This window comes from Conger conger, chromosome 7 (genome assembly GCF_963514075.1).
Source record: "Conger conger chromosome 7, fConCon1.1, whole genome shotgun sequence".
In the NCBI taxonomy this organism is placed as follows: Eukaryota; Metazoa; Chordata; class Actinopteri; order Anguilliformes; family Congridae; genus Conger; species Conger conger.
In genome coordinates this window covers 19215675-19230253 of record NC_083766.1, presented here as the reverse complement: position 1 = coordinate 19230253, position 14579 = coordinate 19215675, and the positions used below count along the sequence as shown (strand labels likewise).

At 42.5% G+C, this 14579-nt stretch overlaps 2 protein-coding genes across 6 annotated transcripts; one reads left to right on the top strand and one right to left on the bottom strand.

Moving 5' to 3' along the window:
- The first annotated feature begins 8098 nt into the window (after window positions 1-8098).
- On the top strand, window positions 8099-11732 carry gtf3aa (general transcription factor IIIAa). The gene is made up of 9 exons (XM_061250427.1): window positions 8099-8316; window positions 8574-8674; window positions 8769-8865; window positions 9044-9132; window positions 9714-9787; window positions 10026-10109; window positions 10683-10912; window positions 11137-11190; window positions 11467-11732. The coding sequence occupies exons 1-9, from the start codon at window positions 8125-8127 to the stop codon at window positions 11608-11610; spliced, it is 1065 nt and encodes a 354-aa protein (XP_061106411.1). The 5' UTR covers window positions 8099-8124; the 3' UTR covers window positions 11611-11732.
- mtif3 (mitochondrial translational initiation factor 3) lies at window positions 11692-14255 on the bottom strand. Of its 5 annotated transcripts, none has more exons than XM_061250428.1 (5): window positions 14207-14255; window positions 14001-14048; window positions 13243-13679; window positions 12881-13035; window positions 11692-11955 (listed from the first exon to the last, which is right to left on the bottom strand). In XM_061250428.1, exons 3-5 carry the CDS (start codon window positions 13673-13675, stop codon window positions 11722-11724), a joined length of 822 nt encoding a protein of 273 aa, XP_061106412.1. In that variant the 5' UTR covers window positions 13676-13679; window positions 14001-14048; window positions 14207-14255; the 3' UTR covers window positions 11692-11721. The 5 variants fall into 5 exon arrangements, with proteins under 5 accessions (XP_061106412.1, XP_061106415.1, XP_061106414.1 ...); XM_061250431.1 differs by having other exon boundaries at window positions 13243-13676; window positions 14207-14235; XM_061250430.1 differs by having other exon boundaries at window positions 14193-14211.
- Window positions 14256-14579: the final 324 nt, after the last annotated feature.

Sequence of the window (14579 nt, the reverse complement as noted above, 5' to 3'; positions counted from 1 at the left end):
ATGAGAAACAAAATTCTCTGGTCTGATGAGACAAAGATTGAACTCTTTGGCGTGAATGCCAGGCGTCATGTTTGGAGGAAACCAGGCACCGCTCATCACCTGGCCAATACCATCCCTACAGTGAAGCATGGTGGTGGCAGCATCATGCTGTGGGGATGTTTTTCAGCGGCAGGAACTGGGAGACTAGTCAGGATTGAGGGAAAGATGAATGCAGCAATGTACAGAGACATCCTGGATGAAAACCTGCTCCAGAGCGCTCTTGACCTCAGAGTGGGGCAACGGTTCATCTTTCAGCAGGACAACGACCCTAAGCACACAGCCAAGATATCAAAGGAGTGGCTTCAGGACAACTCTATGAATGTCCTTGAGTGGCCCAGCCAGAGCCCAGACTTGAATCCGATTGAACATCTCTAGAGAGATCTGAAAATGGCTGTGCACCGACGCTCCTCATCCAACCTGATGGAGCTTGAGAGGTGCTGCAAAGAGGAATGGGCGAAACTGCCCAAAGATAGGTGTGCCAAGCTTGTGGCATCATATTCAAAAAGACTTGAGGCTGTAATTGCTGCATCAACAAAGTATTGAGCAAAGGCTGTGAATACTTATGTACATGTGATTTCTTAGTTTTTTATTTTGAATAAATTTGCAAAAATATCAAAAAACCTTATTTCATGTTGTCATTATGGGGTGTTGTGTGTAGAATTTTGAGGAAAAAAATGAATTTATTCCATTTTGGAATAAGGCTGTAACATAACAAAATGTGGGAAAAGTGAAGCGTTGTGAATACTTTCCGGATGCACCGTATATGCCACTAGCTTTTAATTATTCTTTCATAATTTCATAAAAACCTATTGGGGAATTCATACCCTTTAGTGAGCACATTTTAAAACATGGATATATAGTATAGCAATTTGAATAGGCAAGTCACAACTGTAGGCCAGTCCCAACAGTGAAAGTTCTCCATGGTGCGGTCATATCATGTGCATCCATGTAAAATGTGCAGAAGTCAGTAGGATGCTTCTTAAGCTAGCTATGCCACAGCACATGTGCTGTGTAGGTGATGCAGGCAGGGACAAGTGGGCAATGAGGTGGGAGATCCCCATGGAGACTGAAGCCCTCCCTCCTAGGATGATGCTACAACCACTAAAGTGACAACCTGCTAGCCTAACAGCCACAGTCTGAAACCCAGTGCAGCATTAATGGGATGAGCAGACCCCCCCCCCCCCCCCCCCCCCCTACATTTTCCAGGCTTTAGGGGCACAGTAAAACTATCCCTTAATGAGGTAAGAAAATTTAAAATGGAATTCCAGCAAATTTACATGAGTATTTCTCCAAGTCTTCAGACTGATCTCTCTCGTTGAATGCCTTTGATTGAGCAAATCTTACTCCCAGAATGCTCTGGGCTCAGCATGGTCTATTCACACTGTTTGTTTCAGTGGTTTAAGTTCTGGGGTTCACATATTTGTGGAGCCATGGAAAGATCATTAAACACTGTTTTACCACTATGTTTAATCCCCCCCTCAGAAAGGGAGAGAAAAGAAAAAGAAAAAAGGGGTGCGAGATTAAGTGGAGACTTGACGAATCTAAACTGACAGGTCATTTTCCCACCGTTGCTAAGGAGTATCAGGAATCTGATCCCGAACCTCCTAGCTCAAGAGCCAGCAGTCAGACTCTCCCTTTCCCGTGTCAGCCATCGACTCCTGAGTTGTCCTCCCAGAACCATCTGCCTGGATTACCCAGCAGGATATGGTCTTATAGAGAGCATCCCATTCTTCTCATGGCTGCTGAGGTTTACATTAAGGTTGAACTCGGGTGCACTTACAATTAAAAATAGAGTAAGCTTTATCCATCTTAAAGCACCCCCCCCCCCCCTCCCCCCCCCACCCCAAATTACTGCCTCTGTTAAAAAGCCTTGTACAGAAGCATTTAAAAGGAATGTTTTGCTCTGGCATGAAAGTGGATCTCATCGAATGCACTGTCTGTCGCTGTTTTTTTCAAACGCAACAATAAGTGGTGCCCTGAAAAAGCCCATTGGTACGTGCCAAGTGTGATTGTCTGCTTTAATAAGCATCAAAAGGGCAACTTTCTGTGTTACCATACAGGTGAACTCATTCCTGGGAAAATGAGCGTTTTCTCAGCCGCTGTGGAGAAGTAGCGTCCCCCTTTTCCCTGCCCTAACGAGATTAGTCGTGGCTTGCTCCCTCGCTTTCACAGCTCTGTCTACTTCCCATCTCTTTACTCTGATGCTAATGTGATTAGCCCAGTGCCTGTGGTCCAGGGAGGGGCCAAGCCCCCCCGCTCGGCCTGTACCTCTCTCTTCAGTCTGAGGCACAGTCCCTGGCACCTTTGTCACACAGGGGGGGTTGGGGGGGGGGGCAGGGGGGTAGGGGGGTATAGCACCAAAACTGAAAGAAAATGACTCCTCTGACAGATCTGAGTCCAGAATGAGTCCACTGTGGGCAGCACAGGGTTCTTTTTTAATTTATTTACTCTCTGAACCTTCTGAAGCTCTGAGACCTCCCTTGCTATGTCAGACATACTGTTCATTCAGTTGCACTGGCCAGCAGAATAGCATTAAGGGCACCAGTGAGCGTCCTCTTCACAGGCTGCTGTTAGCACGTGAGTCTCCCTGTCATTAGCATGCATGAAAGACAGATGAGCCATGATGTCCTAATTATCAATGAACCTTTGAGCCATCAAACAAACCATTTGATTCTATGCTCTCAGTCTTGTATTATACTTTAAGTAGTCAGGCAGGGCGTGTTGCAGGTGGATGGAAATCAGCTAGCAAATAGCTTGCAAACCATTTATTGTCAATACACTAATTACCGTGTCTGATCAGCAACTTTCAATCTTTCATCATCATCATCATCATCATCATCACTTTTGATCATCCTGTGATTATAATATCTATGTCCAGAAACCTAGTAATTACAACAATTTCCAGTTAAAAATCCGCTTTACCACGAAGTGAACTGCTTAGCACTATCATGGTAACATGGCTGAACACACAATATTTCTTAATAATGTACTATGAAAGAGGATGGATGACATGGCTGATTGTTGAAATCCTAATTTCTTGACTTGATGTCTTGGACATATGTTCACAGGACAAGATAAAGTGTGGTAATCCCTTAGTTTTGTTTGAGAATTACTGAAGAAACCAAGGGGGCCAACTCAGGTGATCTTAGCAGGCGATGGAATAGCTTGGAATAGGGTCCAGAGCCAGACTCCAAAATGGAATCAAAAGACTACTTTCAATTATCTTTGAAACTTTGACATTTCTCATGGTATTGTCCCCTTCACACTGTGAATTCCATTCTGCCTGTATAGAGCTTCTGTTTTCCAGCAAGTAATTGTCATAATAATGCAGCTATGACTTATAAACCTCTTCCAGTGGGGAATACAACTGTTCTACAATGGTGCTCAGGTAGCCGTGTCATTTCGGCCGATAAGCATTTATCACTATCAGTAATAGAACATAGTAGGAGGCTTATCTGTATCGCATCTATGTATTCACTGAAATGGAATTCTCTTGAATAACAATACGGTGAATAGAGGTGCTTTATTATTTTGCAACAGACTTGTGAACCAGCTTGTACTAAATGTAGTCATTACTCTGTACACAGACTGCGCTGCATTAATCCACCCTGGAGTTGCAGATCCATCCTCTTCCCTGGCTGTGTGTGTGTGTCTCCGCAGAGAGAATGTTGGGTCAGTTCCAAAATAATTATCGAAAAATAATTTAGAAGTGTTTTCTTTTTTCCTCGCTCACGCAGTCTGTGTGGTATGTTCCCCGGGTGTCTGCGCGCAGATCACTGCAGCGCATGCAGCCAGTTGGGTCCGTTCCCTGTTCCCTTTCTCACAGCCTCCTGCACTGCGCTGCCACGTTCACGTGAGCTCACATTCCCGTCCAGCCGAGACCACTGCGGCAGGGAGGATTACGGCCCCTAATTGAGATTTTGTTGCATCTCAGCGTGTGCTGTCTTTGTGGAAGACAACAGCTGCCTCGCTGGGTCCCCAATAGAGTTTCCCAAAGTACGTTTACACTTCAGCCAGTAAACACCTGTTTGTCCGACGAGGCTGGGGGTGGAGCCGTGGTCCTGTGAGTGCATGCGATGGGCCAGGGGGGGTCCTACGCAGAGGTGGCTATACTGCAAGATAGGGGCTAGGGGCCAGGCACCATGTAATTGGACCTGACACTGATTGTATTAATATGGTCTAATGAGTGGCTAAATGCGCCTGACTGTGTCCTATGAGGATCCTCATCATGTAAGAATGCTGATAAGGGTAGGGGTGTATGTGGGGAGAGAGAATGATGGAAGGATAGACCCAAAATCCCAACTCAAGCTGGACAACTGCTCTCTGCCATACATAAAATAAAAAATACATGTTTATGTGACAGCATTATCACCTCTTCTCCTGGCTGTGATTTGAATTGGTCATGGTGGGCAAGGTTCTTTTGACCTCTGACATGTTATGAATAGAGAATGGACTTACACTGACATGGTCAGTCTCAGTCACAAATGCTACACAGCAGGGAGGACAAGACCAGCTCAGGAGACTCAATCTAAACACAACTATCGCTGCTTACATGCCACCTCTCCAACCTCTGCACTAATACCTGCTATGAGCATTGCAGCGACCACTGGACCCCCCAATGCTATGTTCACATCTTTGACCACTGCCATGACCCCTAAACAGAACCATCTTCAAATGTGTGTGTGTGTGTGTGTGTGTGTACAAGTGTAAAAAAAGTTTACATTGAAAAAGAAAAGTATAAAGAAAAGGTATTCAACTAATTCCATGTAAAATCAGATCAAATTTAGTATGACATCCAGGTGCATGGTTAACTGACTTGACCGAACAATGATAACAAATAAAATTGTGTTTTCCGGATAATTCCTTTCTAACATGTTGACATATCAATTCAATGAAGTCTGCTGAATATTATGATCTATGGTCATCTAACTTCTCTCAGCTGTAATCACTCCTAGTTGATATCATTGAAATATTAGAATGAGTCATATTAACTTTGAAAAGACAATACAGATTGCCTAATTAGGAGTCATTACAATGTTCACGCTAAAGCCTGGGGTCAGTCAAAATTTGTCCTCAAATTTGACTTATTAAGTGCAAGTGTTCGCTGTTTTCCTTCACAAACATCCAGTAGTCACCAAAATTAGCTCACCAAGCTGTATTTACAAAGAACCACAAAAGCTTTCACATTCACTCCTAAAAGTTAAAGGACAATTGTTGATTGAATTCAGGTCAAATGTTCTACACATTTAGATTTCATTGATGACTGTAAATCTGTAAGGTGTTCTTTATTCAGAAATTAAATTGTCACTTCAACCCTTGTGCTTCATATTATGTAAATAAATGACCCACCATTGCCAGACCCCCTGTGATCATGCATCTTCATTGAATTCCAACCTGAAATTAATATATTTCAAGTAGAAACAACCTGTAACCTTTCCTACAGTCGAGAGAGACTTATTTTTTTCCACAAATCATAATTGTTTTATTTTTGCTGTCATGGGTGTGTGGTGCATTACTTGTGATTTCATAACTTCAGAGTTAAAAAGACTTTTAGATATTTGTGCCATGATGGTTTTCTGCTTTTATAAAAATATAAAAAAGGCAATGTTTGGTAACCTAAGGAAAAGTAATCAAATTGCATTGTAAATTGTAAATTCACTGCTGTTAGGGTCGTTTTTGTCCCTGGGGTCAACAAAATTGATACATTGTCCCGAAATGTGACAAATTAAGGTAAATAGCTTTTACAGAAAGTGTTGTCTGACCAAGGGTAGTTTTAATTGGTCCTACTTTGCAATTACTGTTTGCAGATCCCCCAGGTAAACTAGTACCTGTAAAGGTTCTGACTGTCTCGTATATGCAAGATCTGTTTGGGCTGAAAGAAGAATGAAAGTGGATTTTAGAAGCCTCTTGAGTGTGTGGTAGGCTCAAGGAAATGTGTTAGAATAGGATTGTGCAGAGTGCATTTTTTAAAATGTGTTATTGAACTTTGGTTAACCCCATCTGATTCTGTCTGTTTTGCGATTGTTTGGAGCTTTGAGTCAGTTACTTTGCTTAAAACTGATGTCTGGGTTTTTAATTAATGTCTGGCTTCTGGGGTTTCAGTTATGTTTTTTATTGGCCGACACTACAGATACAGAGCCAGCAGGCAAGTTCACAGGTGAAAGTTCGAGAATTTGGAGATGGGAGAATCAGTTGTATTTTCTACAGAACCAGTGGGCGAGTTTGCAGCTGATGCTGGTTTTTAATGTTTCCTGAATGGGAAGGGTTTGCGAGACTGTACAGCAAGTGCACAGCTGACTGTCTACCATTTTTCTTTCAGTTTGTACATTTTATTTTTATGTAAAGTAAAAAGTTTTCTTAATTTAACCAACTGTATTTTGTATTGCGATTGTATGTAGCTATATGGGGGCTCAGCTATTGTTATCACCATACTAAAGCATAGCAGCATACCAGCTTATTTCACCATCTACATTTCTGGCTCAGGTCCCTCGATTTGAGTCGTGAATGAAGTGCAGTTTGGATGTGGCTGTCTCAGTTCGTTATCTGGACAATAATTCAATTTAATACCAGTTCAAATGCCTTATTTCCTCTGCAATATGAATGGATTGGATAGGCAAGTCTATAAGCGCTGTAAGAGGGCCTGAATATGGCTGCCAAGGAATGCAAATGAAAATGGCTTTGTATATGAGAGACTCTTTACTGAATATTTAGCACATGCCTCATTTTGCCTCTTGGTGGCAGTGTTGAGTCATATTTTCCATAGATGTGGTTGTTGAATGCACTTAAGTCTGGGGTTTCTTAGTTACTGCTGTCAGTGATGAAAACTGATGGAACTTTAACTTATCTTTAAAAAAGGGGCACTCTGACCCTGGACAGGTTGTTGGAATGACACTGATCCATACATGTTTCTTCAATGTAAGCTGCTCATTCATATTTCCTCTACTTCATATTTCACATTTTCTATCCTCAGTTTCATATTCACTGTTCTCTAATCTGCAGGCTTTATTTGCTGTTTGCTGTACTGCAAGCTGCTTGGTATTGACAGTTGCTCCAGATAAAAGTTCTCAATGGATATAACATAATGTAATGTAATTGTGCTGGTCCTCAGTAGGGTCTCTGTTATAAATTAATCACAGTTCAAGATAATGACAGCAAAAAAAAAGTAAAGAAACTAGAATGGGCTGGTACTGAAAGAGACTTGTGCCTTTGGAGACTTGTGCAGTGCACACTGCCATGTGGCAATGATCTAAGAGTAAGTTGTGTGCTTGGGAAAGGGAAGGTTGTGTTGAATCCCTGCTACTGAGAGATCTTGCTGGAAAGTCCTTTATTTGTGAGAGGACACTGTGACATAGTTAATGTGGGGGCATTATAGCTGAATCCCCTCTGAATAACAAATTCAGACTGTGTAGCCAATTCTGGCATTGAGCCAACACCCTAATGCCCTTAATTCAAATCAGCTTCATTAGCAAGAGACACAAAATATTCAATTTCCAAAACATACAATGGGCAACGCCTCTACCAATAATGGAAATTAACACATAGAAGTCATTCATAATATTGATTGATACTATAAATAACACTGTTAAGGGTCGTTTATTCACTAAGAAGGGCTCCACTTCTTCCCCAAACACATACACACAATGCAAAAAAAAAAGAAAAAAAAGAAAAGAAAAAAAAGAAAAGAAAAAAGAAAAGAAAAATATTTTCTGTCAAGTTTTCGAATACTACAAAGCTCAGCGAGGCCAAACGATCAAACAAGGGGGACGGCATCGGCGCCCAAGTTTAACGTCAGTTCTCTCGCGTTGGCTTTCCTTCCAACGAATTCTTCCCCTACGAGTTAAACCAAACCTAACGTAGAGCGGGGGTGCATATGATGGCTAAAACATAACTGCACATACTGCCATAGAGAGGTAATATATTAATTTATCCTGTACCCCTCTAAATAATATGAACAGAATAATGATCGGCACGATAAACACTACGAACAATTAAGTCTATTTCTGTTATATAATTAGTGTTGCAATACCCCCACACGGCTTGAGGTAGTACTTTCGCGACATGATATACCGGAACACGTGCTTTAACATGGAGCCCGACAGTAGTGATTGTCACACTTTGGGTGTACAAAATACTTTTGTAATTCCACTATCTTTGTTTACGATGGGTGAAAGGAAGCAGAATACTAACAAAATCTACATTTGCTCGTTCCCTGAATGTGGGGCATCGTACAATAAACTATGGAAACTCGATGCGCATCTTTGCAAACATACGGGACTGGTAAGTTCCATTTCGTAATTTTAGTCCATGTCCTAATAATATCATGTACTTTGATGTAGCTCGTAACTTCACTGACTAACTTTACCCCTGACACAGTAGGCTACAGTAACAGTTAATAACAGGACAGATATTTTTTGGTTCATAGGTAGTTGGTTGGCTTGGTAAGGTTAGCTTGCTATCGTTCCGTTTTTTCAATTTGTTAAGTTACCCCGTTTCGTTCCGTTTTTGATATTTGTAATTATTCTCTTCCCCTGCAGAAGCCGTTCCAATGTGAGCGCGACGGTTGCGACAAGAGTTTCTGCACCAAATACCACCTGGCAAGACACGAATTGAGCCACAGCGGCGAGAAGCCGTATCTGTGAGTACGACACAAGGGGCAAATCTGAAGCATCTCAGAAACGACACCTGCGTGAAGTGCTGACAATTCTTCTCCTGTTCTTCCAATATTCCAGATGTACAGCAGAAGGATGTTTAGAGGCCTTTACTACAAACTCCAACATGAAGAAGCACTTTGCTCGCAAACATCAAAACCAGGAAAAACTGTACACTGTGAGTCATGGGCCTGTGGTATTCCTGATTGTTTCCACTAGAATATCAATGTACTTATTTCATGGATTAATTGCTGCTTGGAATTAACTTCCCCATTTGCTTGGTTCTTATTTGGCCTGGTCTTGTTCAGTAATTGGTGTGTTGTAAATATTCATGCATTTTATTACTGGATCCTCAGTGTGAACACGAGGGCTGTGGAAAAGTGTTCAAGAAGAATAACCTGCTCCGATCTCATGAATATGAACACACGAACCAACTTCCATTCAAGTGAGTATCCATACCAGCACCTATAGTATGTTTCTGTACGCAAGCTGTCTGTATAGCCTTCCTGTTGGGAGTGAGGGATCACAGCACTGATTAAGTGGATCACATTTAACATGCAAGCTTTTGTGAATAAATTAATGTTGTCAAATGACGAAATTATGGTTATGGAAACCCAGGCTGTAGCCTAGTGGCTAAGGTACATGACTGGCACCCCGGAGGTTGGTGGTTCAAGCCCCGGTGTTGCCATGATAAGATCTGCACAGCTGGTGGGCCCTTGAGCAAGGCCCTTAACTGCACATTGCTCCTGGGGGCTATTGTCCCCTGCTTGGTCTAATCAGCTGTAAGTTGCTTTGTATAAATGCGTCGGCTATATATTTTATTATTTATGTTCTCTGAAATCTTGTGAAACAGAATAATGTATGTGATGTAATGTAAATGTAAGCTGATTTTCAGGGCAACTAGGTAACTATCAGACTAGACATGTTTAAATGCAATGTTTGAGGAAAATTATTCCTGAAATGTGGACTTTTTGCAGCCATTTCCTTTAGCTTCCCACACATGTACACATTTGTTTCTCTGATCAGGTGTCCCTTTGAAGGCTGTGAACGAAGCTTCTCTGTTGCCAGTAAACTGAAGCGCCATGAAAAAGTGCACGAAGGTCAGTGTAAACTGTTTTTGCAGCACTGTTCATCTGTATAATTTGACCCAGTCTTTGGTAAATACAACAAGTTAGTGTTTAAGTTGGTCTTGTTTTCTGCTGGCTGTAATTTTCTGTGAAAGGTCTTTACATAATTCCAGTCGTACTGTTGTACAGTTATCAAACCCCAAAAGAAAAATGATCTGGAGAAGTCTGGGACGGAGTTCCTTTGGCTGAGGTGTTTGACTCTCTTCTGCAGGTTATCCCTGTAAAGAGGAGGGCTGCTCCTTCCTTGGAAAAACCTGGACAGAATATCAGAAGCACAGAAGGGAGTTGCACAGAGGTACCCTTCACCCCCACCTTGAATGTGCAGTTTAAATCAGTGATCAGTTGTCTGTTTCAAGTCTTTACTTTAAATATTTTAATTGTATTTTTCTACAGAAACCTGAACCTTTATTTTAAAATAAAATGCTCTAGATGGTTTCAATGGCTTTAATTCAGAGGTGGGAAGTGCTGTATCGGTTTCTGGTTTTCACGCCAATTTCTGGCCTTAATTACATTCAGTTACACCATCAGACGCTTTAGCTACATTTCTTGATGAGCATGAATGGCAGCCAAAGACGTGTCATGTTGTGTCATTTAGCCAGGGCAATTTAGGGAAATGTATACCTTTGATTTAAATGACTTCATGTTACACAGTCAAGTGTAACTTGTGAATCATATGCCTAGGCTGATCTACGACTGTGAAGAGAAGCCGCTTCACTGAGAGGCATCGGTTAGCATGTGCAAAGTCATATTGTCAACTATTTTATTGAAATTATTATTTTTTGTCTCATGTGATTCCAGTTCATTTAACTCAGTAATTGCTTTGTGTGTATGAAATCCCTGGTTCTTAGAATGTGATCTCTCTCTCTAGTCAAGCTGCAGTGTGATCACTGTAGCAAAACGTTCCGGGACTCCTGGTTCCTGAAGCAGCACCAGAGGGTGCACGAGGGGGAGCGGCGGGTGTTCAAGTGTCCGAGAGAGGGGTGTCGGCGCACTTACACCACGCCCTTCAACCTGCAGAACCACATCATTTCTTTTCACGAAGAGCAGAGGACCTTCACCTGCCCGCATGCCAGCTGTGGCAAGGCCTTCGCCATGAAGGTGAGCACACGTTGCCACTGACCATGCCCCTCCCATTCCTTTTCTCAGTCGTGCTGTATTTGATAATGTGGTATTTCAAACTGAATGGGACCCTGATTGTGTATAGTCTGTCAATTATGTGCTGAATTTGAACACTTTCCATCCATTAGAAGGCCATTTTGTGTTAAGACCATGACCGCAGGTTGTTTCAACATTAAGTTTTTCCTTCTACCTTATGTCAACAGCAAAGCTTACAGAGGCACAGTGTGGTCCATGACCCAGAGAGAAAGAAGATGCAGGTAAAGTATGACTTCACTACAAGAGGTCTGATATAACTGTGTTGAGGCACTTCTATAACTGCATTGTTTACTTATGCCAATTACTAACCATGAATCACTATCCTTTATGCATAAGTATTCCATACTGGTTATCAAGATGTTTATAGTTCTGGTAGCACCAGTCTTAGTAGTAGTCTGTTGTAAGACCAGCTCCAATAATGTACCCTCATTGAAGTTCATAAGCACTACATGAATAATAATGTTTAGTTATACTGATCTGCCGTTTCGCCTCTACAGAAGAAGGCGCGCCCCAGACGCAGCCTGGCCTCCCGTCTCAGCGGCTACCGGCCCAAGAAGGCCAGCTCGTCCGAGTCCAACGGCCTGGCTGCCCTGCTGAAGGACGCGACCCTGTCCGAGACCACGAGCACAGCCTCTCACTAACCGCCCTACAACTGCTCTGTGTGCCCTGGGCACGGCACCTGTTTTTGTTCTGTTAAAGTACTCAGGAAGTTGAGCTTTCAGTTCTGTACAAAACACTTTATTGAATAAACATCACTGCTGCAGTGGACTGCTATCTGTGCCGTCAGGGGCGGGTTTGGCATCTGCCACAGCACTGGATGGGGATTGGATTGGTTCTTTTGACGGCGCCCCCTGTTGGTGCATCTCCTTCTTGGAGGGGCCACGGAGAATACACATGGCAGCTTTCCCGTCCTGGATTAATCTTGGTTCGGAGACAAAGCCCACAGTGGTCGGAATGCGCTGTATAATCTCTTTCAATTCAGAGTCCTATGGAAAATGCATACTTATGTTGAACCTTGCAGTGGTATCTATTTTCACCTTTTTAAAAAAACATTTCTGCTACTTTTCACCTGGTATCCCTTGCTTTACAGTGCATAAAGATTTGATGTCTTTATCTTCAAGAAAGCAGGAAGGGTCTGTTTAAATACAAATTTCACACTGCTTTATGTTATGGGAATATTTTAGATGACAACTTTTAAGTGCAGCTGCATTTCAGCTAGTGTCACAAACTAGACTTCAGCACATTTTACAACCCATTACTCTCCGATTGGTTTTTATTGCTGTAAAATCAGTTTACAAACTATTTTGCTTAAAGTGATGCCAGAATAGTTCAGTTACAAAGGGGCTTTGCAAAATATTTCTTCAGTTTTCTTGGCTTTATTTAAAAGGCACTGGTGCTGGTGCTATTCATCTCTGAAGAGGTACACCAATTCCCAAATAAGTATCACTGATTTTATGAAATGGCATGTGGGATATCATTGTGTTATTCATATAAACCAAAAGGATTTGCATTAGCTTTTCGAGGGGTTACGGTTTGCAGCAGTGTTTAACAATTTGTTTCTTTAATTCCTACACACTCCCAGGACAGTTTAATTAGTATTAAATAATAGTTGCAACAAAGCGCATGTTCCATCCCAGTACTTTCATTTGTGTTGGTATGGGCAGCCTGTAGTGTAGTGGTTAAGGTGAATGACTGGGACACGCAAGGTCGGTGGTCCCGGTTTAGCCACAATAAGATCCGCACAGCCGTTGGGCCCTTAACCCAGAATTGCTCCAGGGGAGGATTGTCTCCTGCTTAGTCTAATCAACTGTACGTCGCTCTGGATAAGAGCGTCTGCCAAATGCCAATAATGTAATGTAATTTAATGTAGAGGGGACCTCAGGGTTGTGTGTCCAGACGGGCAGTTCTCACCAGTGGCTGTGTGTTGTTGACGTCTTTGCGTTTCTTCAGTGTAACCCTCACATGGCACTTCTTACTCAGCCAGCTCTGTATCTGCCGCAGCTTGGTATCCAAATCATGAGACGCAATCGCAGTTTTCAGGGTAACCTCTTTCACCCGTGCAGGACCTACCGAGGACAACATGGAACTGAGGTTTGGCTGTACGCATTACATAGTAATCTTGTGTGCATGTACAGTGTACACGCCCTCTTTACATGGCAGACACACCCACTCTCTTCCTTTTTTTATGGTGAGCCTTCCTCACCATAAAACAAACCCTCTTCTTACCCCCAGAAAATGGCCAACCATCCATACTGCACACACACTACACATACCTGCTTGGTTCTTCTGTTTCTCTCTCAGTTTGAGCTGCACCTCCTGGATCTGCTTCCCTGTCATCAGCTGGTAGACTGGGGGGTCCTTCTTCTCATCCAGGATGACAAGTTTCAAGCCTTGCTGGTCCATAAGTTGCAGAGCAGCTACACGGTGCATGGTGCCCAGGTCTGCTCCATCATGTCCTATCACCTGCAGAATACGGTGGTCTATCATCCTTCCCACACTGCCAATAGTGCTGTGTGTGTGGGCAGAGTACTGCTTCTTCCTGGGTGCATCTTCTCCATCTGCTGTAGTGGACAGAGCTGCTGTCATGCTGCAAGGAGCAGCTCTTTGGGTCGAGAACAGGGCAGGTGGTCTCCAGGGGCCGAGGCGGAAATGACACCTTCCTGTCACTACCTGGCTCATTGCCCACCTCAGGCATGTTGTTGACATACTGCTGTAAACATCAGAGACGGGTGTTATCACGAGACTACAAACTACAAATGTGTGACAATTACGCATAGAACCCCCATGTTTTAACTGGTCGAGTTTCAAAACGAATCCCATACAGAACTCAATCGTCTCAGCTTTGTTATATAACGATTATCGTTTTGTACATAGCGAATATTGTATCCAGTGCAAAACTGAGTCAGCCAATATGCGTAAAATGGAATAAATTATTAGATGTAGGCTACGGTAATTGGGTTTTCTCAAAGAGATGCAGCATCGTACGCGAAACAATTCGTGTTTTCAGTATTCACGGTAAACGTTAGCTCACCAATGTTTAGTCAGGAAACCTTAAGCAGACAAAACGTGCTGTCACTCGCTTCAAATAAAAGCAGAGAGCCTGATATTAATATATTTGAAAAATACAACAAAAGCAGTAGACTAATGCAAACTACGAAAATGCAATAAAGAAACTAATGATATAGAGCCCATGCACATTAACATCGTTAGTTGCTAACATAACCTCCAGCTACTGACACTTCTGATACTCCAAACGGGTCCTTTCTCGGTTGTACAAACGGCGCACAATGATGACATACATGCCTCATGCCTTTGGAACTCCATATTTGTGGTTTCTCGGCCACGATAGTCTTCAACACAGGACAGCTCCCAGATTCACGCTGGCACACAAAAAAATACGGTATCTACTCACCTATGATAAAAAAAGAGAATGAACGTAATATAAGTGAACCGAAGATAGATTCAGCTGAATATTATTGCCGTATTTGTACATCTGTCATAAAAGAGGCTAAGGTTTTGCACACAACAATCACTGAATTTCCATCTGTCGACAACATGACGTGAATCGTTATTGTCGCTGTTAATATTTATTTCGGTGTCACAATATACA

Excerpts from the sequence above, each read along its gene's own strand:
- gtf3aa (XM_061250427.1), top strand. The coding sequence starts at position 8,125 with ATGGAGCCCGACAGTAGTGATTGTCACACTTTGGGTGTACAAAATACT. Across the intron at positions 8,866-9,043 it reads ACCAGGAAAAACTGTACACT|TGTGAACACGAGGGCTGTGG; the intron begins GTGAGTCATGGG and ends CTGGATCCTCAG. Across the intron at positions 9,788-10,025 it reads CCATGAAAAAGTGCACGAAG|GTTATCCCTGTAAAGAGGAG; the intron begins GTCAGTGTAAAC and ends TCTCTTCTGCAG.
- mtif3 (XM_061250428.1), bottom strand. The coding sequence starts at position 13,675 with ATGTCAACAACATGCCTGAGGTGGGCAATGAGCCAGGTAGTGACAGGA. Across the intron at positions 13,036-13,242 it reads GAAACAGAAGAACCAAGCAG|GTCCTGCACGGGTGAAAGAG; the intron begins GTATGTGTAGTG and ends TGTCCTCGGTAG. Across the intron at positions 11,956-12,880 it reads TCAACAACACACAGCCACTG|GACTCTGAATTGAAAGAGAT; the intron begins GTGAGAACTGCC and ends CATTTTCCATAG.